Here is a 25,081-nt window from a genome sequence, read left to right as displayed (position 1 = left end):
TTTTTGTGTGCGTGCTGGTGGGCAGGCACGTGAGATACTTCTTATGTTTTAAACTTTCTTATAGGTTTTGCTTGCCCTCCAGAATTCTCCATTTTTAATTTATGTTTGTTATGGAGTTTTCGAAATAAACTATCTATCTCTGTATAGATTGTCTGTCGATTTTTCAGAAAACGCGGTGCTCAGATACATATCTAAAGTCTAAACCCGTACCATACTGGAACCGGAACACAGGTACCGATGCGCAACTTTCGTGTCCATATTCGAACATTGCTCTTTTTGTTAATTTTTCCGTAACTGCTCCTCCGAAAACAGTTTTCTCCGTTTATAGCAAACCGTGAATGTTTCGTCGACCGTTGATCTCAAAAAGTTTTCTCTATACATGAGCATTTTCAACGAAAAGGGCTCATCATATGCCAACATCTAGTATTTTGTATGGGCCCTGGAGCTAAGAATCGAAATTGTATGTAATGGGCAATGGCTCTAACTGCATAGACATGTTCCTTACTGAATTACATTGTGAGACAAAGTATTGGACTTTGTGTTTTAAACACAACCCCCGTAGGTGCTGAGATTCTGAACAACCAAATATGAAAACTGCTCAGATAGAAGGTATCAATGTGCATCTGATAACAAAAAATAAATGGCAAACTAATCTCGGACAAGAGACCATGGTACGTTATATGGTAAGCCGTCTAATCAGCTGTCCTCTCCCTGTGATTATGATGTAAATTCTACCCTTTGAGTAAAATCAGCAAACTATTTTCTACTAGTATAACCACTTTATAAGCTAGCCAATAATACAGCCGGAAACTCCTGACCTGTCACATTTAGATATCACAAACTGATTCAAAACTCAGCTCCAACAGTCGTTTATTTACGAAAATCCAAAAATACTACCATCATCACGTCATAAGGACAAAACAAGCACATTGTGAAAAATCTAACAAGTCTAATGTTGACACCAGATTTTGCTATAAATGAATGTCAGATGTTACTAGACATAAAGCAGATCAATAAGCCTAAAATTGAGCAGGCTATGATTTTCATATTTACCTCAGGAGGAAAGCTGACGAGCTAGCTTAATCATATGTCGGATCACGGCCTTTGCTGAATTACAAATCCATTTCGGGTATGAAAATAGTTAAGAGGGTTTTGAAGATTCACCAATTATGTAAGGCAAAGACGATCGATCAATATACTTTTTATAACCCAGAGATGAGAGTTTTGCCAACAGACTTTATTTAACCAGCACAAGATTCGTGGCACCGTTTAAGCAAAATTTCCTTAATCACTCATTAGGACAGTTTCAAGAATGCCAGGGATTCCATCCATGGCAATCGAAAACTGAATCTGCTTTATGACTGATAGCCTTTCATTTATATTTGCAATAAGTTGCCAACACATGACTGACCAAACTAGCAATAATACAATTATTTAAATGCAATGAAGGGAATGTATAAAAAACTTTTGAGCCCTTTTCTTGGAAAAAAGTAACAAAATAAACCAAAAAAATGAAGTAATAAAACGCAAAAAAGTACTGTGAATTACGTCGAAAATTGAACATAAACGCAACAAAAATGATAATGTGAATGAACAATGTATTTCCTGCTGAGACCAATATATGGTAACAAAAAAGGTTGAGTGAACAAAAAGGCAAGTAACCATCACAAAAAATCAATGATTAAGTGAACCACATACTCAACAAATGCAACCATTTTCATATAGAGAAAAACATGGATACCATCATCTGATTTTGTCTTATTCATATTTGAATGTATTACCAAATTGAAAGTATTCAATGGAAAAGTGAAAGTTGACAAATTTTTTTCCACGAAAGTTTTCTCAAAGCCAGATCATGTGAGCCCACTCACAAGTAATGAACACTCATCTCTGAGTGAAGTCACTGAAAAGCCAAGAGCTTTTTCATGCCACAGATTTCTTTCAAAATCATTTTTTTCAAGATCACATGCACTCACTCAAAAGAGTATTTGAGATTCAATTTTTTTGAGTGATTCCAAAAACTACTGAAATTATTTAGCATTAGGAAGCTAAATTGGGTCAAATTATCATTTTAATGTCACAAGAAAAGTGTAAATTGTGAATTTCAAAACAACAGTGTCCATTTTTTTGATTTCCATATATTTGGGACTCAAAAAGATACGTTGTTCATATGAATATATAATTAACTGGCGAATGTAGTCCAGACGGCCAGATTCTAACGAAACGTCCAAGAAATATATTTCTATTCATCGATACACCTTAATTATCGCAAGTTAGTTTATGACAAATTTCTATGAAGGCCGAGTGATGACAAACAATAATGAGAATAATAAACAAGATATGAAAAAAATAAGGCAAAGTAACAACACAACGATTAAAATAATATTAATAAAAATAACTACCTAGAAAGGTAGAAACTGAGATAGGTAGAAAAACTATGTGTCATCATTATGTTCTATCTAATGAAAAACTAACAAACAAATAGCCTATTAGTTCATGAACTGTGAGCATTAGCTTACACAATATTATTAATCAGATATCTGCAATCAGAAACTGCAAAAAAAAATTAAACAGGTCCATATTTTGCAAGTTTGTATGTACTACACACAGAGTGACAAACTCTAAGATTGGGAAAACGACTCCAACCTAAATATTCGTTATTCGAGCTGGAATTGAATTTATGCAATCGCGTACTAAATATAATAAGGCCATACATGAAGTGTACCTTAGCCCTAAGAATTGGGTGCATTAGAGAGGTATACATACCCCTTATGAGTGTACCATGGTTTGGAATTTTTATAGCTGGTTTGTATGTTTACTCTATAAACTTTTTATTGTTATTGTGCGAAATAACACAGCCTCAAGTGACTAATTTGAAAATAATCGCTCTAAGACTATATAAATATCACATATTTGGTCCTGAATTTGATAGCAATAAAATACATATTCCAATCTCCAGAAAAAATAATTTATCAAACAATAGTTCTTGCAACGAACTATTTATCTGTAAACACGACAAGAGGAAATGGATGAAAACGTTTGGTGCGGAGCATTATTAGGCAAACTTTTTTAATATTGCTCGGATTATTTAATTTCGAAAATTAAACAGGCTGAACCGCATGCCAAGTTTCCTGTCCTCTGGCCGTTTAAAAACAGATTTTTCAGTTCATCATACTCGAACATACTTTGGTCGAAACATCTGTGGGTCAATCGTTCATATTCCATATTCCTTACTGTATTGGCAATATAACATTTTGGTTTGGTGCAGAGCATTATTAGACAAATTTTTTGGAAATTGCGCAGAAAGCTTATTTACTTTCGAAAATTTAGACGGGCAGAACCATATGCCAAGTTCCATGTCCTCTGGCCATTTCAGAACAGATTTTTCGGTCCATCGAACCTGAACCTGTGTGGGTTGAAATGTCTGTGGGCCAAACGTTCATATACCATCTCCCTTACTGTATTGGCAATTTTACATTTTTCTTAACTCTATATCTCACACCAATGCACCTTGTTAATAGTCAATGAATTGTGATTCAACTAATCACAGCTCAGAGATGATGTATAACGTTACAAATGCCACTCTTAATGAGATGTAAACAGGATGACTATGGCATGATATTTCGACAGTTATGGGATTAGATTGTAGTAACAAAGAATGCAAATTTTGGATAATTGTATATCGATGTCTGCAACAATTTCATTCGTAATGCGTCTAAAATCAATTTTTATTGGTGGGGTTGAGATAAGGATTGACACATGGCTGCATATTCTGAGAATACTAGTCCAAAACAAATTCATTCAAAATTGAGGCAACATTTGAAAAACAATATTTTAGGACGTATTTGGAATAGTTAATTATTTTGTTTTGGCCACCTGGTTTACGCACCAATACCTCACATTTCCATTCTAAAAGTATCTGTCTACCAAACTAAATTTATAGGAATTTATGATTTATGCAAATTTACCGGTCAAACTGTGGACATGACGCAATTTAGAATATATTCAATATTTGAAAAACATAATTTCAGAATGTATTTGGAATAGTTACCGATAATCATTTTGTTTCAGCCACCTGGTTTGAGCACCAATACCCTCACATTTCCATCTCAATATATCTGTTTTGTCAGACCATATTATCATGCAGACACTGATATATGCAATACCACCCAAACTCGCAATCATGTTTTCAAATATTTGCATACCTGTCATTTTACACTACCAAAATAAATGACTTCCCACGAGATGTAATTTTCTCCGGCCTATAGCTGGCCTCATAAATATTGCTAAAAAAATAAACGACGACCCTATTATCAAACATGAACTAATTCATATCGTATTTTTGTAAAAAAAAAACAAAGCAAGTAAACTTTGACAAATCTGGAACATATTATTGTTATCTTCATTGTGTATGGACACAGCACCACATCTTCATACTGGCATACAAACGGCTTTTTGAGGTAGCGAAAAAACGAGCGAGTTACATGTCATCGATGTTGAAAGCATTTTTTCCTTCAACTTCACATTTAACCTTCATAGCTGACGATAGCGACAACAACACGTCTCCGTTATTGTTTTGTTCGGGACATGGTGGTTTCCACTGAAAAAAAAAAAGTTTATCATATATGTAGTTCATGAAAATACCAAATTTAAAATAATAAAGTAACATATTAAAACCTATAATAATAAAAACGAGAATATCGGTCAGAGACCGAAGACTTATCGATCGAAAGTTAGGGGATCCCCCAAAACAGCGCTCTTACACCATAGTGACACCTAGTGTCCCATCACTAATTAATTAATAACTCGCTAATTATACGACATAATTCATCCAAAATCAATAGGCTTCTGGTACGACATATGATGAATGCACATGCAAAATCTGGAGCAGATTCAATCTCGCTTTCGTGAGATATGGCGTGCATCTAACAGACAGACAAACAGACAAATACCTATCAACATACTTACCGATTAAAATCGATAAGTAATAATATTAATGACTAAATTAATAAAAAGCATTTTGTCTATTATATTTGACCAAAAAGACATAACCCATCAAAGAGATGACATAATCATTTAAAATGAAAAATAGCTGAGCAACTGTTTAATCGCAATAAAAGACCATTTATTATGAGATGTTTTATACATTTGCTATGAACAGGCCTTTGTACCCCTGATATGTGAAGAAATATTTTTGAGAGAACAGGAAATTTTTCAGTTTTGCATTGCAAATCTAGTTTGAAGACGCAGCCTGTGAACCCGAAAACTTGTGATGCACACATAGATAGGTCCAACCCTCTGGGCAATCGTAACCAAGATTACTCCCACTGTATTTTGGGTTCAAGCGGTCAGTCAATCCAAGTCCATAATAAAATAACTCAATCCAAAGTAAAACTTATTGGGTAGGTTAATCAAACACAGGAATTACTGTTATTCTAGGCCATAGGAGCTCGCCACCCATGAACGCATGCATAGGCATATAACACCTATTAAAAGTAATTTAATTTTGAGAGGAATCCAAATTGTAAACACTAGGTAATCTAATTTACTCTTTTACCAGCATTTCTTTGAAAGTTAAGACGGCATCATGTGCGAAGAAGGTACCAGCAGTAACATAATTAAGACAAGTTCTTGTTATCTACTGCTAACATATAGCCTTCACTAGAGCATTTACAATGTATAGAAAAACTTATTGAATAACCAAAATTTTCTTAATAAGCCCACTTATTACCCGGTTAGAACGCCAAAATTTCTTCATTGGTTTTTGCACAAATATTAGTCATTTCCAAAAAAGTGCGCACACACCAAAATTTCTGCGCACACATACTACAAAAAATTAGAGGGAACATTGGTTGAAAGGTTCACGAATCACAAAATTTTGCGACGCCCTAGCAAAATTGCAACGACGCACTTCCACGGGATTAAATGAGTAAAAAAAAAAAGTTGCGCTATCGACTAAGTCTTTTTTAATTAAGCGAGGGCTTATATTAAATTTTAGGCTTGGTCTTATCCACGGGTAAACACGGTAGAATCATCGCGCTTGCATAACAGTGCATATTCTGATCGTGAGACCCAATTTGCGGGCGCTTGCATAACAATGACGGCTTTAATCGTACATACATTGAGCCAAGGCGGGACTTGCTATGCAGCAAAAAGCATTTGTACCCATTACACTGAATAATTGAGTAACGTTAATCTGAATAAATATGCGCTTGTTTTTGTTATTGAGTAGGCCTGATAAAAGTTGAGAATTAGCTGTGCCGATAAAACATCGAAAATTCATATTTCGAACTGTTTAGCGTTATAAACGTTTGCCTACGGGCAGAGAAAAATTTTAATATATTAAAAGGGGCCGCGAGCTCAAAAGTTTGGGAAGCCCTGCTCTAGACAATGAACTAATTATTCAATTAATGTGAAACAGTGGCCTCAACAAATATGCAGCAAGTCAATTTCAGATGGCGGAATATAAGTGATCACGTGTGAGTTAGTTTTATCATTTCTAAGTTCTTGTGACCTCACTTGCAAACAAAAACTCTTTACTACAGAAACCATCTAGAAAACTCAGGTCATTAATATTTAGTTTATGGCTATAAAACCAAGTCCAGACTTGCCCATGCACGTTTTACAACTGCATTCCATGCTATTGTACTTGTTTATGCAATGTTTACTCAAGGTAAATACTAGATTCACCTCAAGTTAAAAAAAAAATTTAAAAAGACAGATTTATTGAGAGATACCATTATAAGTGGACGATTAAAGGATTGTGATTTGAGAATAGTTGTTTTTATTCTCTTTAAAATTAAAGCTGTTTATTTTCAACATTTTGTTTCTGAAGGATGACCATGTTCCTTGTCTACTCAGGTATAAAACCACTCAGGTATAAAACCAACAATTTTATCACCTACAGTAGGTATATTATGATCTTACTATTGGGGAAGTCCATACGGTACTTCAAATAAAACAAAAGTTCACAATATTGAACAAAACTGTTATCAAGAATTCAGGTAATCAAGTATTATACCCTTTTTCTGTTGAATCCTAAAATTTTGTATATGGTGTGGGTATATCATCATTTGGGTCTAACGAAGTACAAGCCGAAAGTGTAAAAATACAGCCCAAATTCTTATTGTTTTTTTCTATATAAAAGTCTGTCTCGCATGGAACGCTATACCCTATTTGGGATGGGACATATCTATTACCTGCCTAGTTGAAAATAGAGTGGATTTTATTCCAACTAAACGTGTCGTTCAATAATTTCATTGCGCACCAGACAGACTATTTTAAAAAAATAAAAGTTTCACATCACATTTCTGTTCTGCGTTTTTCAAGCAGTTTCGACTGTAATTTCACATGAAAATTTTTTATTGGCGTTATTTTGAAGAGTTACGACGTTTACTTCACTAGACCCCATAATTTTATGCAAACAGACTCATTCCAGAAACTAAAAATCCCAAATATATAGTAATATGAATTCAAGGTTGGCAAACTGTTTGTATATATCTCCAGTTAGTAGCTACATTTTAAAACTAAATAAATAAAAAAGCATTTTTTGATAACGATAATCGACAGCATTATTCATACATTATATTTCAACTTCATTGCTTTTTCATACAATTTTGACCAGAGCAATGCTATCAACTGAAAGTGGACAGATTTGCGATTAATACCTGACTAATGTTATACTATATACAAGAATACTCGTATTCACGAGTTAGAAGAAATAACAATTAAAAATAACATGCAAAGTGAATCTACGCTACTTACTTTACTTACTTTAGTGAAGCTTCCATTCTTTGATATTTGAAAATGAACTTTTTGTTTATCGGGACAGCTTGATCCTATTATATATGGAGATATATCCTGAAAAACAAATATGAATAAATTGTAAATATTTGATTGTTGTGTTCCTACTATGCTACGGAAATACTTGAAGTTTCCATTACATGATAATTTTACTTATATCGGATAAGATTTACATGTTCATCCCGGAAGAGAGGAAAGCCAATAGGACGGCGTAACCATATGACGAACCACGGCCTCTTGTCCAGTCACCGGTCCATGCCGGGTATGCCAGTTATTTGTTCTCGGAAGCATGGACTTGATGGTAGAGGAAGCCGTAACTGACCAGCGATTATGTTAACCACCTGACGGCGATGGGGAGTTCAGCAATCCTTGCATGGGATTCGAACCTGCAAACCCATGCAGGATAATCAGAGGTGCGGGAGCGAGTGTATTCCTAACGCTTAGCACATGCGTCACACAGCTCTGAGCCAATATAAGAACAATTTAAAATGTATAAAAAAGAGAGAATACTGCTAATTAACAATGTTAGGTACAGGCCTCGGAACCCAAGGTTACTGATCATCATAACGAGTTAAATTAAAAAGTTAGATTCTAAACTAAACTAACAAGAAAATGGAAAAGTCAAGTCTCAGGTTCACAAACAAACTCCAAGTCATGGTTTAGTATTCATCTCTTAAGCAGCAGTAAAATGCCACAAAAGACTTTATTGCCCTGGCAATAAACTAACCTCATCTTGTAAATCATACTTTAATCAGGTACTTGCTTGGACTCAAAAAGGTATATAATAAGCAATGTCTACAACAGACAAGTGAGTTTTCAAACATTGAGAACACCAAGCATAAATCATATGCCATACGTTACAAGTCAAGTCTGGTAACTCTGGGAGATTATCTAGTTCAAATAGATCATTTGGTTTGGATGACTCGACTCAAAGGTGCTCAAGTTGAGTCAAGCCATCTCAGCACTCACGTTTTGCCAGCTTATCTAGATTTTCGAAAAAAAATCATACCTGTTCCTTGAATGGTGTAACGCTCTCTGCTCCCTCTGGTGGCTCACGCTGGAACATATAGCTGTTGTTCGGCCTTGGGCTTGAAGCATATTTTGGACATGGGCTCTGTCCTTGTTCACCAACTGTTAAATTGAGAAATCAATAATTATGTAAATAACAATTTGTAAAATGGAATGCATTACAGCAAAATATACTAGTTGAAAAATCAAATTATCAAATTCTAAATTAATCTCCCATAATAATCTCGAATTAGTCTTACATAAATAAGGTGCTCCATCATACCGCATTCCCAGACACATTACATGATAAGAAAGTATGTCTACATACATTTCTTCAGTTTCAAATTATTTTAGACATTCAAAATAAATATAGTATGTAATAAGAAGATGTACATAATAACAATCACTAAGAAAATACTTCATAGGTCATATAATCCTTGATTTCACAGGAGGGAAAATTTCGCCTAAATAAGATTTTGGCATATTCTTTCTCTAAATTTATTAGAAACCGTCATAATACTATTTATTTCAAGTTTCTATCTTTAAAAAAATATTGAACATTTTATGGAAGGATTGGAACAAAATTACAACTTTTACAATACAATTTAGTTTAAATCAATTTATTGTATCGTATTTTCAATTTAAAATACGATATTTCAAGTTTGCAAATATTCAGATGTTCCACTTCTTTTCATTATTTATTCTGTTCAGACTATCGTCATTAGGAATATTCATTCATTAAAGTTTTGCAGGCCGATTGATTGACACAGTCATAGTATACCCAGCACCATTTTTTTTCAAGAACACCATAAGAAGTAAAGTTTATTGTACGGTAATAGCAATCATTGAGCCCTTCTCCCTAATGGTTATTTCATGGATCAAGAGATTTTACCACTTAAATCTGTAAAATGAAGGTTATTCAAAACACAATGCAGTCTTAGATACTATTTTCTGCGTAGTCTTTATATTTAGTCTTCTAAATTATTGAGCTCAAGTTACCCTAACGGAAAATTTGATAATACAAGTAGTGAAGGGTCATACAAAGAATTCCTATTTGTTATTTTCTCAATTCCATACGATCAAGGAACAGCACCCAGTATTTCCGCCCACACGTTCCGCGAAGAAAAAGACGCCCACGTAACACCGCATACAATATTTGTGGAACTTATTACCGAACTTAAAGGAAGCAATTTTTTTTTGTCCAAGTGCGCTGTGAGTTTTTTCCCTGATAGTTTGGCACAGCACGAACAAAAAGTTTGGGAACTGTGGTGTTAGTTGATCTGTATACACTGACTGTAAGAATGCTATATTATAAACCAAAATGGCAATGTTCAAAATCAAGTCTTGTTTCACATTTCACATTCTATTGTGTGGCACGGCATCTACTGGAACCACATTCCACTGTACCGAATCTAAGTTTTAAGCAAAAAATATTGATCCTTATTATTTTTATGACAAAGAATATAACAACAAATGACCCCCATTACAGAAACATTCATATTGATAATATTACGATATTTTTAAATATTTAGAAATGATAAAATTAAAAATTATAAATAAATAATAGATAGGCAATAAATTTTCCATTGATAAAATTCTCACTTCACAAATAAACCATACTTATTCAAACATAATAAGCAAATATTTTTCTGACAAAATAATCACCTTTTGTAGTTGTTGGCACTGCGAGAGTTTGGTCCGAACTTGGTGATGGTGTGTGTCCTTCAGTGTTTTGTATCAAGTTATTATCGTGAGCAAAACCTGTGAGAAATCGCGTACAACAATATTATTATTAACCCTAAAGCTAACAACTCATATGGGAATAGGAACATTGTTAATTATTCATTTGTATTGGTTGTTGTTTCAAAGTAAATGCTTGAAGACAAAATTATGTTCGGCCATACATGAGGATAAGATAAGTTATGTATAAGCAGAATAGGTTATCACTTATTTATGTTTGGCATGAGAAAAATTACCTTGTGGAGTTTGGGTCTCCATCGTTCGTGTTGAACTTCTTGGTAATGGGGCTCGATGACCATCGGGTGGTGTGACGCCTTGTGTATGCTGAAATAAATATGAAATATTATTTGAGAAATTTTCATTATCACTCAGTATGATCAAAAATTCACAATTGAGGATTTTTGGAATTTTTTTTATCTAATTTGAACAGTCACTATTATGTGTCTTTTCGAATTATTTTTTGTCTGAGAGCAAATTACAATTTTGCCACGAATTCACTTTACTCGAATTTAAAATCAGCGCTTTTTAAAAAATTTTTTTATCAGAGTCAAACGATTTAAATTACATTTTTAGTATCCAGGAAATTCGACATTTTATCATATTTATGTTAAATGTTCAAAGTAAAATCCCGAATATCATAGATTTCTTTAACATCGTCAACTTCAAACAAGGCTGTTCAGGCTGCTACTGAAATATTTAGTTATTTATGGCCATCCATGTATCAGACAATTGAAAAAAAATATTGTGAGTTGAAACATACAAGCGATATGTATACTTACTCGAACAGGAGTCTCATTCAAAATGATGATCTCAATCTCTTTGTTCAATCCTTCCAAACTGTTTTGTCGTCGAGGTACCCGGCCATAGATAGGCATTGGATTCGAAATCGAACGAGACTGAGCAGTCTACAAAATGAAATCGTCTTAGATAAAAAAAAATCTAACAATTGGAAGCATGCGTCGGAAAAAAAAAGTTAAAAATGTACTTCATTTTCTCAATGAGTCAAAAATTTATTAGGCATTATTGCAGAACCTGTTTCCCAAAATGATAATAAAATCATTTATCTTACCTGGGACTGAGGTAGTGCGGCATGATTCGCATGAACAGGCGACTGTCTTTCCTTCTTTTCTTGCCGAGAACTTTTTGCAATTCTTCGCATTTGCTGCTTCATCTGTGAATAATAATTCTCAAATATTAGTTAATTTCCAGCTTGGAATTCAATTATTGAATGACAAATAGAAAATTAAAAACTGTGATAAAATGAATACCGGTACCGGTATAATAGAGTATTTGGGCAGTGATCCATTCAAAAATGATGCTAAACACATATTCAGCTACTGACTTTAATATGACATTGAGGGCTTTAACCCATAAAGTCAATATATGGAAAAGCAAGGAAAACGTACGATATATATTTTTTTTATTCATAAAATTCCGCAACTTCTCAATATCATACTTTCGTGAATATCGCTTCACATTATGACGAGTTATCAGCTTAAAGAATATCTACTTCTTTGTAATAATTTGTATTATTTTTTTTTTAAATCTCAATACAGTTATAAATCTCCAAATCATTTTTTTTATTAACTGCAACCCTTCAGGCGCAATCCATAACGGGGGTCGTCCAATAGACCCAATCTGTGGGTTTGGGCAGAGTGTTCAGATGAATAACCTATAAACTCAGCGGTCCAGCGGAGCCAACATCATCAGGCCCGTATTCTTCTTTGTCACGACACCCATGTCAACATTCTGGAGTTTTGTAAGCCTCATTTATTATCATTGTTCTTGAATATGGCACAAGTGGTAAAGCACTTCCATATTGGTCTTGAGCACCTCTTAACCATCCGGTAAAAAGTGCCGAAATATGTCAACATAATATATGTTATTTTTGAAAATGTATTTTTATCTTTAATATGTACATAATAAAATATCTTTACTACCCCTTTTTCATGTTCTCACTCCAAAAAAGGGCGCACCTGATGTATACGTACCAAAATGGCGGACACCGGAATGTAGTATGTGTACCAGGTTAGGGTTAGGCCATAATTTTGGGTACAAATACTATGGAAGTAACTTGGCTAGTCCTCAAAATCGTAATAGAACTAAAATAAGAAAAATTGAAATCAAATTATGGCCTAACCTTAACCTGGTACACATACTACGTTCCGGTGTCCACCATCTTGGAATGCATACTTCAGGAGTCCCCAAACAAGAAGCGGTCACTGATTTAGTGCTACCATTTTTTAAAAAACCAAAATCCTTTCAATCATGCATCGGCTACTCAATTATTACATCCTCGGTCGACATGTGATTTACAGTAAATAATATAACTCCAACCAGCAGTGCAAACATAATTGAAGTCCAACACCCTAACCATTATGGCATCCCACCAAAAATATTACAATTGACAGACCATATTCAAGACAATTTTAAAATACCAAAATGCTATAATAAGAACACACCCACCAATAATAATAGTATATGCCAAAATGTGGCTTGGATTCAAACTGATGGAAAAGATTAAAAAAACAAAAATTCCGACACTTTCATATTCTTAAACAATCCAGAGAAAATAGATACCGGTAACTTTTATTCAAAAACAAAAATGTTCATTTCACCTTTGTAACTTCCACATCAGATTGTCTGTTCGATAGACTTTTACTGTTTTTTGAATATTGAAGACAAGCTTCTGAATTCCAGTCATGAGGAGTCTGAATAGATAAAGTGAAAGATAAGTAGTTGGTAATGATAATATAATAAAATATGACTCCTGCATAGAATATGATGAATATATTGGTTTTTGTTAAGATATTTCCCAGAAATATGAATCGAATACCAACAGAGATTATCTGTGAATATCTTGTTTATCCACTTCAGGCATATGTATATGGCATATGAACAACAGTGAAAACAATCACAAAACTAATTACAACAAATAGGTAAATTGCCATAACAGTGTGAAATTTCTTAAAAAAAATATGAAACTTATGATATAGGATTTTCATAATTCTCCCAGAGAAGAAAGCTGATCAGACAACTTGATCCTATGGGAAACCAGACCATGTTCAGGTATGTAGAGTATGGTAATTAACCAGTTATACAGTTTTGGTTTTCATTTTTATTGCTTATTCGTGTCTTTCACTCAAAAAAAAGCTCTGGACAGTTCTGGACTATGATCGAAGGATCAGAATCTTTCTGGCTCAGCCTCGCTTACCCAATTTGCTACACCCTGGGTAAGGTGGTTGACATGGGAACGCAACGAAGCTGTGTAATCTGTCATGCCAATATGGGTTAAGTCCAGTGCTTTTGTCACTAGGCAATCATATGCATGGTCTTGATGATGATCACAAACGTATCCAATAGTCATCCAAATTTATTCCATTGGCCAATGTTGTGTGAAACTCATAGAAATAACTAAAAACCTATTTTTAGCAAATTTGAATGGCTTAATTTACTGTATCACTGTATACCAGGAGTGGCCAACATGTCGATCACGGTCGATTGCCACGTCTAGAGTGGTCGATTGTGTATAATTTGGAGCCAACATCCCAAAAATATCTTCCCGGGGACAAGCCGCCTGAAGTACATAAAAGCGTAACAAATACAAGTTTGTCGCTATCAATGTTTAGAAACAAACAGACCGAGATGTTTTGAGCGACGAATAATTCTACAATCTATATTTCACTTTGTCATCAAATTCTTCATTATCATTAAGATTTTGTCTACTCCTGAGTGCTATAAATTTTGACAGTGACATTTTAATGCTAATTTTGATTAAGACATAGCAAGCCAGGAATTGTTAGTACTCATTAATTCATTAGCCATCAGTCAATCGCATTGTATGATATAAATTTCGTCTATTTCATTCGAAAACAGGTTAGTCACCCCTGCTCTAAAGAGCTGTGCTTTGTAACTAAATTATGTTTATGCCAATTTTTTTGTGAAACTGAAAAATATCATGTTATTACTACAAAGTAGCCGTATAACGTAGTCATTCCTAAATATATAGTCAAATCAGAAAAACAATAAGGAAATACATAAAAATTATATATAAAAAAGAAAAAAAGCATTTTGCATGTAAAAAGAAGAAATAAACTGATAAAGAGAAATGGGTTGTTGCTTTCAATGAGCAGGAAATAATAGGTGAATACTTTTAAAAGAATGCAACGTAATTAAAATATTTACTATTGACAGCACCACCTTGAAACAATTGCAACAGAAAAATCAGATGTTGCAGAAACGTTTCATATTTTTGTGTGGTACATGCACGATCATACCATAATTTAGTGTAATTTTATATAATTTTATAATAGATACCGGTTATAACCAGTATTATCTGGTTTGTTTTACACGAAGAATGAATAATTTCAATTGTTGTTTAGATTTAAAGGTAACAGTGGATATTAAATAAAAAATCACTTATCAAAAAAGGCCTCAGTGTCAGTATAATTTTATCTAAATGCAAAACAGTATGAAGAATAGATACCGGTTATAACCAGTGTTATCTGGGTTGTTTTACACAAAGAATGAATAATTTCAATTATTGTTTAAATTTAAAGAAAACAGTCGAATACTAAATAAAAAATCACTTATCAAAAAAGGTCTCAGTGTCAGTAGGATTTATCTAAATGCAAAACAGTATGAAGAATAGATACCGATTATAACCAGCGTTTTCTGGTTTGTTTTACACCTAGAATGAATAATTTCAATTGTTGTTTAGATTTAAAGATAACAGTCGAATATCCAAAAAGGCCTCAGTGCAAAAATGCCCAGATTTCTGATGAACCTACATAGATAAATTTGATTTCAAAGATTTTGAACTCGTTAGACAAGGATAAATAAATATGATATTGTTTTTTATTTTCATTTTCTATAGGTATCAGCCTAACAGAAATTGAATGACCATCATTTTTTAGTCTGATCATCAATTGCGTAAAATGACTTTGCTTTAAATGAATATTCATCTAATTAGGTAGCTTGAATTTGATATTTTTATTTAAAATTTAACAGAATTTTTCTTAGTCTTCATTAAGTATAACATATATTATTTCATAGGCCACATCCCACATGGAAAAAATTTATCAGTCAGAGCGGTGTATAATAATTCGGAAATAGGTGTCAAGTGAATACAAAAGGATCGACCAGACCGTAACCACAGCTCAAAGCATTTCTCAAGGAACACGCTGGATTTCCATTAGTCCTATATAATCCTTCAAGTGCTGTGTTACATACCAATAAAGATACAATTTCAAGCTTCATTCATTGAGGCATGCAGTGGTCAAATTGACGCTACCATTTTTTGACATCATTATCATAAACAGGATAGTGAAATGATCGTATTCAAAAGTCCTCGGGCACTATTCAACACACAACTTAACATTCAAAATAAGTAGTCGAAAAAAATGAGAACATTTTCAATTGGTATTCAGTATATTCATTCGTCTACGTTGTCATTATATACCATATTATGAAATAGTAGGCGACGTTAATTTACAAGCGTCATTTGAAAGACATGACCATGTTTTATTAATATGAAGATTGCGATAATTTTGTCTACATTTTACAATATTATATTAATAGAATTGTGACAATCATACAAGATGCTTCAAATCCAAATAATCAAGGATTTTACCAATTTTAGAATAAAAATAAAAAAAATTGAATTTTTTCTTCAATTTTTTTTATACATTGATATTTTTATTACTCTTATTATTGAAGAATTTATAATAATGAGTTAATTGAAATAAGACTGAAAATTATATAAATTGGAAAAAACTTTAAAAATTGAAAGATCTAATTTTTCTGATCATTTATCAGATTCTCCATGTTATATCGCATCAGACAAGTTCTACTGGGCTTTTGGAAGTAACAGAACCCTTTCAGTTAGTCTACAAAATAGGGCACTTCCGACGTATGTACACCAAGATGGTGCACAACCTGAACCCTAACCTGGTACACATATTATGTTCAGGTGGTGCGCCATCTTGGTGCACATACTTCTGGAGGTCCCAAAATTGTCAACTTCTGAGCTAAGGTTGAATAATAGACACTTCTCAAAACTAGAATATCCACCCTGTGATACCAAAATGCTGCAATTCTATAAATCTTACATCTGTTATGTCTACCAACCTGTGTTGACTTTGTGCTTGTACCAGAGTTGCTCGGAGTAATAAATGAATTAGAGGTCAATTCTCGAGGCCATTGTCCAGTGAGGTACGTGCCGGTCAGGGCAGCGGGTACTGAGTCGTGTGAAGAAGTTCGACATACTCTCGGTGACGGACTACGTCGATTGGTCACTGAAAAAAAATGAAAATTTTATTAGAAATTTTGAATTCTGCTCTAAATAAGACTAACTCGAAGGTACGAACCGATTGGGTATAGCAATTATATTATACATATTGTGAGACGGTTGGTATTGAAATACTCATATTGAAATAACATTTTCAAATATGGATATTAAATATATTCCAGATTGAGTCACGTACAACAAAAAGCATATGGAAGTCGTCATATCCCCCATGAATTTGAATTTGGAAACACAGGAAAGTATCACGAGAAATTAAGCCATGTCTGTTTTTTTGTTTTGAATGAATTTCAATAAAGAACGATATACCTAACATGAAAAACAATATTCAACAAAGTAAACACATAAAAATAATTTGCCACCCTCAAATCTGTTTTCAAAAGTCAGTCTTCAAAGCAATAAAGCCTTTTCGATTATAGTTCAGTCTAGGCATGCCTTCAAACAGGCCGATGAAATTCAATAGGCATTCCAAACATTCAGAGAAGCGAAAATAATTATACAATCCAATTCTACATAGTGATGAATAAAAGAAATGCACTCGGTTATGGGAATAGATTTCACTACTCTTTATTCATGATTATTACTATACCAAAATTATGTGGTTCTTCTCTTTTTTAAACATATTTGGCTATGTATTTTTATGTACATCCCGTGCATGGTGAATGTTTTAAAATATACTCGGCCATGACGCATCACACTTGGCGAATGGCCGTGAAAATCCTGTTTGAATAATGAGGCCATTGAATGTATAAAACCATTATCATAAGTAATAGGATATCAACCAGATGGAACAAATTCAAGTTTATCGATATTAAAGTAGACAGTTTGACTCTTTATGAGAATAAATTTGATCATTACGATTTAGAAATGGGGATGGATATTATGGTTCCAATCACCATTCAAATAGTTCAACAGTAAAAAGCTATTGAGTTGCCATTTTGACAACAGTTTTGACCTTTAAGACAAAGAGGGTTTAGGACCCAAAATCTTTTATGGGTTGTGAATAGTAACATTATTATTCATAAAGCGTCATTTCGAGAAAAAATTGCTTTTTTTTTTTTATAGCATAAATCAGCTTTCTCAGCAAAACCTTGGTGGTTTGATCTCGTGTATTAAAGTAAAGATTTCCAAAAAATTTCTATAAACTCTAATAATAATAATTTGCACTCAGTTGCTTTTATCATGAAAATTGAAATTATGACACATCCTCATTCTCTTAATATTAGTAAAAAACTATACTGACAAATTATCTAGCTGTATGCAACTTTTCTCAGAGATTAGACAGACGTCTATCCTTTACTTCCGAGTTAGTTAGTGTACACCACCTTCTAAAATTCTTCAAATAAAAAGTTGTGCGTGGAATGTAAGAGAATAACCTTCAAAATACAATCCCAAAAAAAATTCCATATGACCAAATACATAATGCTACCTATAAATATAATTCCCTTCACATATATTTATCACTAGTCAAGTCATTAGCAATATAATAAATGAAGGTTTATTTTATTTTAACGAGTTCAAATTTGGTTCAATTCTATGATTTGAATCACATCCTTACAAAATTGATGATGATATAACATTCTTGTAGTATTTAATAAGGTCAACAAACTTAAACAACCACCTTCCTGTGATGGTTTCAATTAACAGGTTCTAAACACATTGGCATTTGAGATTACCTCATGCATAAATGTAAGCATTGTATTGTTTTTTTGAAGGGATTTAAGTTATTCCAAAAATAATCCTTTGCGTTATAAAAACCATTGCTTTTCAACAGAGTGGGAAAGTCAAGATAAAAGCATTTCATGGCAGCAATAGCATGACAGCGTGAATAGTCAGATACTAAATGCTCAAAACAACAAATTTTAAATAAAACTATATAAATATTGCTCAAATCAATAATATACCATATTATTCAACATATCACATAAACTTTCTAGACATTTCTGTATATAGTCATGTCAAAAATTAGCAAATTTTCTCAATGCTATTATTGCAACACCACATATTATATACACACTATAATTTTTGATAAATTCCTTAGGGTATATTGCTAGGAATGTTATTACTTTTCATTATTTTCAAATCAATGTCTAAAATAGTGGTTGTACATAGTTTTTTCAATAATATAATGCACTATTTTGAAACCAAAATTGAAGCCAAATTAGTTATGTATAATATTTCAATTTTAGAAATAATTTGAATTTCAAAAATTCCCATTTTGATAGATTGAATTATCAAAGTGTAATAAAAAGAGCTTCATTTACTTTCTGAAAACTGTAGAAAGAGTAGAAAACAAAACAAATCACTGTTTATGTTAACTTTCCCCCTTTTTTTATAACAAACCTATTGAATACAAATTTACTTCTATGTATTTTTGTTCAACATTACCCGATTTGAAGATATTATTTTAAAATGTATCCAGAATTGTAAAAGTATTCGGTTCTGGCAATCCCTCTTGAATTTGTACTTTTATTATAGAAACATCAGAAAGGCCTAATATTACCAAGTTCATGTATTGAGTGAAGATTAATTAATGGAATGATTGATTAAACTAATCCGATTCACAATCTCGGCTTCCGACTAGACAATTGTTGATGGTTCATCATATTATGATTCAGCCACGTTATAGGCTTCCCTTTTACAGAAAAAAATTGAAATCATAATCAGTGGTAATCTTCAGTAAAATAAATAAATTAAAAAATTAAAATGATATTTTTTCGAAACCGCATGACCTAAATTTGATTTATTGTTAAAATAAACTTCATTTGTGGTATAATATTGATTCATTTAATTTCAATAAAGAAAAATTTTGCATGCATTATATTATTTGTCTATTCAATTTGGCAGACATCTTTGATTAAACTTCAAAATAAAGAAATTCATAACCCATTTTCATAAATTCATGCAAAGCAGCCGAGAAATGGCCAAAATCAAATAGTTACCGTAATTACTATGAATGTTTTTCGAATAATATTTTAGAATGTAGAATATCGAAATATTACAAAAGAGGTCATGTTTTGTATAGGTCGTTATGTATTCAATGAGTCGATTCAAATATTTAATTCAATTTGAAAATTTTAGGCAAAGCCATAAGCACTGATTGGAAAGGAAAGAAAGCTACTAAATCGTGCAATACCATTGAGACATTTCAACTGATGAGAGATGAATAAATTAAATGGATAATAGCAGAAAATACCACAATTCTGAGAGCCTAATGGTGCTCTGCTGATAAAACATATCCAATTTTAGCGAATGTCATTTTAACAATATCTCATTCAGTTTTCACCACCAGATAAATGTTATTAATATTAAGGAGCTGTTTAAAATATCAATAGTCTCGCTTTTGTTTACTTTTTCTGGTTTTGTTCAGGATGTTATACTAACAAAATTTGCACTCCCATCACATCTTTTGTTTTGCTATGATAGGGAAGTTGATATGGAGATATTTAATTGAGTAAAGCCAGGCATGAGAACAGTTTAAATGAATAAACATTATTATAATTTTCAGAGGACTCATCATCATGTGTATATACGAAACCTGTTAGCCCCACAAAATTTGAAAATGTTGGTTCATCAATCAAAAAAAGATATTTTCTAGAATTCGAATAGGAAAACTGCTTTTTGTAAAAATTTTACATTTTTTTGGTGATAACTTGATATATGTCATAATTTGATACGCAAAATATTAGTTTTCAATTTTTCTAACTTTTAATACAAAATCACAAACCTTGTTCAATAAAATTTGCGAATATATTGAATTTATACCGAGTGGAAATATAATCCATTAAAAACAGTACTGGTCCTAAAATTAACAAGAAAAAATTTTGAACCAAATTTTAGATGAGAATATATGTGTAAATGTGTGATACCATGTGTATTGCATCAGTGGCTGGTTAAGCGTGGCGACTGCGTGGCTAGTATTGGTATTGGCTATGATTGAAATACAAAAAAACGAGGGAAAGAACCCAGAACAAGCCCACTAAATGCTGAAGGTGAAGTGAGTTACCAAATAGCAGTGTTATCAATGGGTTACTCATTGTATGGAGTGAATCAAATTTGCATTGAAAATATTCCAGATTCCATTTTGTATAGTCAGTAATGCTTTCTCGAATTTAAACTTCCGTGATTTCACAAATGGTAAACACAGCTCCACAGTGATAATGAAATAAAAATATATTGATACCCAGAAATGCTGTAAATCATGCGTACGTTTTATCACATTTTATGCCAATATCAACTATTTGAATCATTTTGCGTTGATAATGTACATCGATTCTTGCATGGTAGAATAGAATATCTGGATCGAAAGCTGACTACCATTATCTTTCACACAAAGAGCAAACAAGTTTTGCTTTGATATGTTCTGTGGGATTGTATTTATATACAAAAATACTGTTTAAAATTAATAGCAATAATAATAATTATATTTAGAATGAAAATTTTGAGACAGATGAGGAATTTCTACTCCTATGGCAATTTATAATAAAGGGCTCCATTCCATTTCAAAATGTTGCATACACAAGTAAGCTGAGCTTGTCTTGGGATATTTAGTACAATATAGAGACATCAATTGGTACAATTTAGTGCATATTGCAAGACTTTTTATTTATTCAGAGGCATTCAAATTTTGATCAATTTTTTCCAGGATATAAAATCAAAAATATAACTATACTAATAATAAATCTTTTGAACTTATGAAGATCAAACGCACTGAGATTTAGAATTTCATTTGTGGATGGAACATTATAGTAGTCTTCTTATAGTATTACTGTGTTTATTAACTTACCACAGACAGGTTGTGGGTCATAAAGATTCCAATTCCATGTTAATAACAGATAAAATTAACAATTTTCCTTTCAAAGCTTGAGATTAAATAAATACCGAACTAGCTTATTAACCTAGATACCACAACCACAAATTCAGTTTTTTTGAAAATCTAATGTTCACAATGTTTCAAAACAAGATCTTAAGTGCTCACTTTATTATTTGTTTATTTTACAGTTGAAAAACACTTTCCAGATTTAACGTGTTGATACCATTATTAAAATATACTTGATCGAACATGAATAATAGATAAATTATGATATAGTGCCAAATATTAAATAAGGCCCATAATTGATTAGAAATAGTAAGTTAAACAAACTTCAGTTCACATAAAGCAGATGGTGTACTCACGTTACGGTGTATGGACAAACATTTTTGAGTGCCGAACATAAGGAAGAATAAGCTCTATTTCTAGAGATAGGATAATATAGAAAGGATTTTCGGACCACACCGGTCATTCTGGACTGTGTCAAGCTTTTATTTACTTTTCCTGCCACATATAATTTCCTTTTTATCATTCTAATCTATTCATTGACACCACGTACAAAATTAAAATTTTTTATTATTAAGGCGTAGCGAAGTGTTAAAATAGTATAAATAATGAAATAAATTAAAGGCGTAATGACGTCAACCACAGCTTTATATGCCACTCACAAAACAAGATGAATTGCCTTTTCGAAGAAGTATATTTATTGAAATGAAACATGAAGGTAGCCTTACCACACCACATAAATGACAGTGTTCTACGGAAATGTTCTTAAAATTTACAAAAACAAATCTGTAAAACAATAATGCTCAAAAAATAAATATTTAATAAAAAATTTGTTATTGAAATTTAGAGAAAAATATTGATTTTTTTTATTTGTATCTATCAGAAATAAAGCATAACATCTATAAAAATTCTAGCAGTATTCGGTAAAATCTTCTTAATGTAAAGACTTTAGTATAAAACAATATGTTAGTTTCTGTATAAAAAAATTTAATTTCGTCAGCCATTTAGAGGGCTGGGTTCCAAAACATTCACAGGTTATCACTCTAATGTGTGATGATAAAGATTTCTTACAATTTATAACGACTGAATTTCATATTTTCAAAAATTTTCTCCATAAGTACCTCTGCTGTACAGGCAATTTTGGGATGATCAAAATTTATATTACGAAATATTTAAAACCTATAATTTATTTGTATATATAGATAAACAGTCATTGGCTTTGATATGCAATAGACTATTGGACTAATTTGCAGTAGATAATTGATGTATCCTGTTGTGTATGTTTCCACTTTTGTCTCGATGAATAGTAAGAATGACATATGTGCATGATTGCAATCAATCACTCTATCTTTAGGATGCAAATGAACTTATGTTAAATAATGAATACTGACGAGTGAAGATAAATACAGTATTGGCATTGATATATTTAACAAAACATTATATTTGAAAGTGGGAATGACACGCATGTTCATACAAAATTGTGATATTAAAATGTTTTTGCGATTTTTTTTTCAACTTCAATGCTGGAATAGACATTTGAATTTTTTTTTTTCAATTCTGAATTCAAACTAAATTTGTGCGAATAGAATAGGATAAGAATTTCAAATTTATCCCAGGAGAGGAGTGCCGATAAAAAGGCTTAATCATAAGGCGACCGCCGACCATGCCTATCGTCGGATCTGAAAATAGGTAACTAGTTATTTCATATTCGGTAGAAAGCAGTAGAAAGATATTCCAAGCATCATCAATGCTGATTATTTGTAGCTACATTTTGCAAATATGGTCAATATTGATGAGTCAAAATGTTTAGTGTAACATAATTCCTAATTTTGAATTCAGATGAAATTGTGATTTAGAATATGAATGAAAAACATATTTCTTGAATAATAAGCGTGGACTTAAACACCAGCGATGCAGATTATTTATGCTAAAATTGGTGATTGGTGTTTCGTATTGATCGCCTAAAATATTTTTCTTTAGCGCATTTCTGAATTTAAATGAATGGCAAATTCAGAATATAAATGCAAAACCTATTTTTAGAATAATGGGCGTGAATATCCATAAACTCCATCCATAGGCCATTATACTCAAAGGTAGAAATATGGATTCAAAATTTCAAAACCTGCCCTTATTCTTAGAACAGGCTGATAAAATCATTCTCATGTTGTATCAATACTATAATCACCTGCAGCTCAGTCTGTTCAGTTTCGCCTCAAAGCAAAATCCCAGAGGATTGATGATATTGTCAACACATATAATGTATAAAAAAGACAACGATATATTCGAAATGTCAACTTTGCATGTGTGGCACATACATTCACTACACACACACACGCAGTATTACATAGTATTCAAAAAATTTGAATATTCGAATACATTCAAAAATGGTCACTGTATTTGTCAAAGCAATTTTTGATCTGTAATGACCCAAAATTATTCATTCGAAAACTGGCATTTTGGGCGATTGAGACCTGATAAATCATATGAAACAAGGCTTGATTCAGATTTCTAAATTTGTAGGAAATTAAGTGAAACATCGTTTATTCAAATTTCATTTCTAATATTTGTGAAATTCTTTAGCAGAATTTAGAATATCCACCCTTTATATTTGAAGATATTTTTTAAATTTATTCCGGTGAGTAAATTTTGTGCTTTGCTTCGAATTTTATTAAGAATTGAGCTTGTACAGTCGTGCACGCATTCGATATAATACCTATTGCATAACTCTCTATTTGAATTGTTAAAGTTATTCCAAGATATGAATTTATCACGCACAACTTTTATCATTCGCTTTATCAGGCACGTACATAACATTACATACTTCAACATTTTTGTAAGCGAATTATTTTCTCCGCGCAGACTTTTCCACGGGCTAATGCATATAAGCTAATTTGAAACTTGCCGAACATGAATTCATAATACAACAACTTCAACAAGCCTTTTTTATTGTTAGATACACATTGGTGAGTATTTTGTAATCGTAAATCAGAGAAAAACTCAAATTTCAAACCTACTTCTTTAGGACATATGAATTCCCTAGTGTCATAATATCCTAGTTACATATTGCTTTGCGGATTCTTTGCCATAATAAATATTCATCTATGTCTGATATTCGGTCATGTCTTAAATATAGAAGATTTAATAAGAAAGTTATTAGACCATTACATATTCTTAGTAACACGTGGCACGTGTATTACTCGAGTAATATCGAAAAGAAGATGCAAAATGCTGAGAAGCAACTTAATTAACACAGGAAATTGAGAACGCTGTATCTCCGGAAACAAATTTCAATCTACAATCTAGAGTTGCATTGCCAATCTCCAACCTAAAATGCTAATTTCACTAATTTTGACATTCAATACTAGTACGTCTTAGGAGAAAAGTGAAACGGTGAAAAGTTGAATTGCTAA

The 25,081-nt window shown here is 32.3% G+C and overlaps 1 protein-coding gene across 3 annotated transcripts in view; it reads right to left on the bottom strand.

Moving 5' to 3' along the window:
- Positions 1-853: 853 nt before the first annotated feature.
- Positions 854-25,081, bottom strand: part of LOC120339015 (protein FAM117B-like) — a 30,628-nt gene continuing 6,400 nt past the window's right edge. The window contains exons 3-12 of one of the 3 annotated variants that reach the window (XR_013476628.1): positions 16,681-16,847; positions 13,170-13,262; positions 11,621-11,722; positions 11,331-11,456; positions 10,788-10,875; positions 10,477-10,572; positions 8,813-8,934; positions 7,765-7,860; positions 4,095-4,600; positions 854-3,895 (exon numbers count right to left, since the gene is read on the bottom strand). Coding sequence is in view for 2 of the 3 variants with exons in the window: in XM_039407059.2 (XP_039262993.1) it covers positions 4,481-4,600; positions 7,765-7,860; positions 8,813-8,934; positions 10,477-10,572; positions 10,788-10,875; positions 11,331-11,456; positions 11,621-11,722; positions 13,170-13,262; positions 16,681-16,847 (1,010 nt within the window). In the remaining variant the exon portion in view is untranslated. Of the gene's footprint in view, positions 4,601-7,764; positions 7,861-8,812; positions 8,935-10,476; positions 10,573-10,787; positions 10,876-11,330; positions 11,457-11,620; positions 11,723-13,169; positions 13,263-16,680; positions 16,848-25,081 lie in introns of all 3 variants that reach the window. The other 2 variants (XM_039407059.2, XM_039407066.2) reach the window with 2 other exon arrangements.

This window comes from Styela clava, chromosome 1, assembly GCF_964204865.1.
Source record: "Styela clava chromosome 1, kaStyClav1.hap1.2, whole genome shotgun sequence".
Taxonomy (NCBI): Eukaryota; Metazoa; Chordata; class Ascidiacea; order Stolidobranchia; family Styelidae; genus Styela; species Styela clava.
The sequence above is the reverse complement of the archived record's forward strand: the minus strand, read 5'-3'. Positions and strand labels throughout refer to the sequence as shown.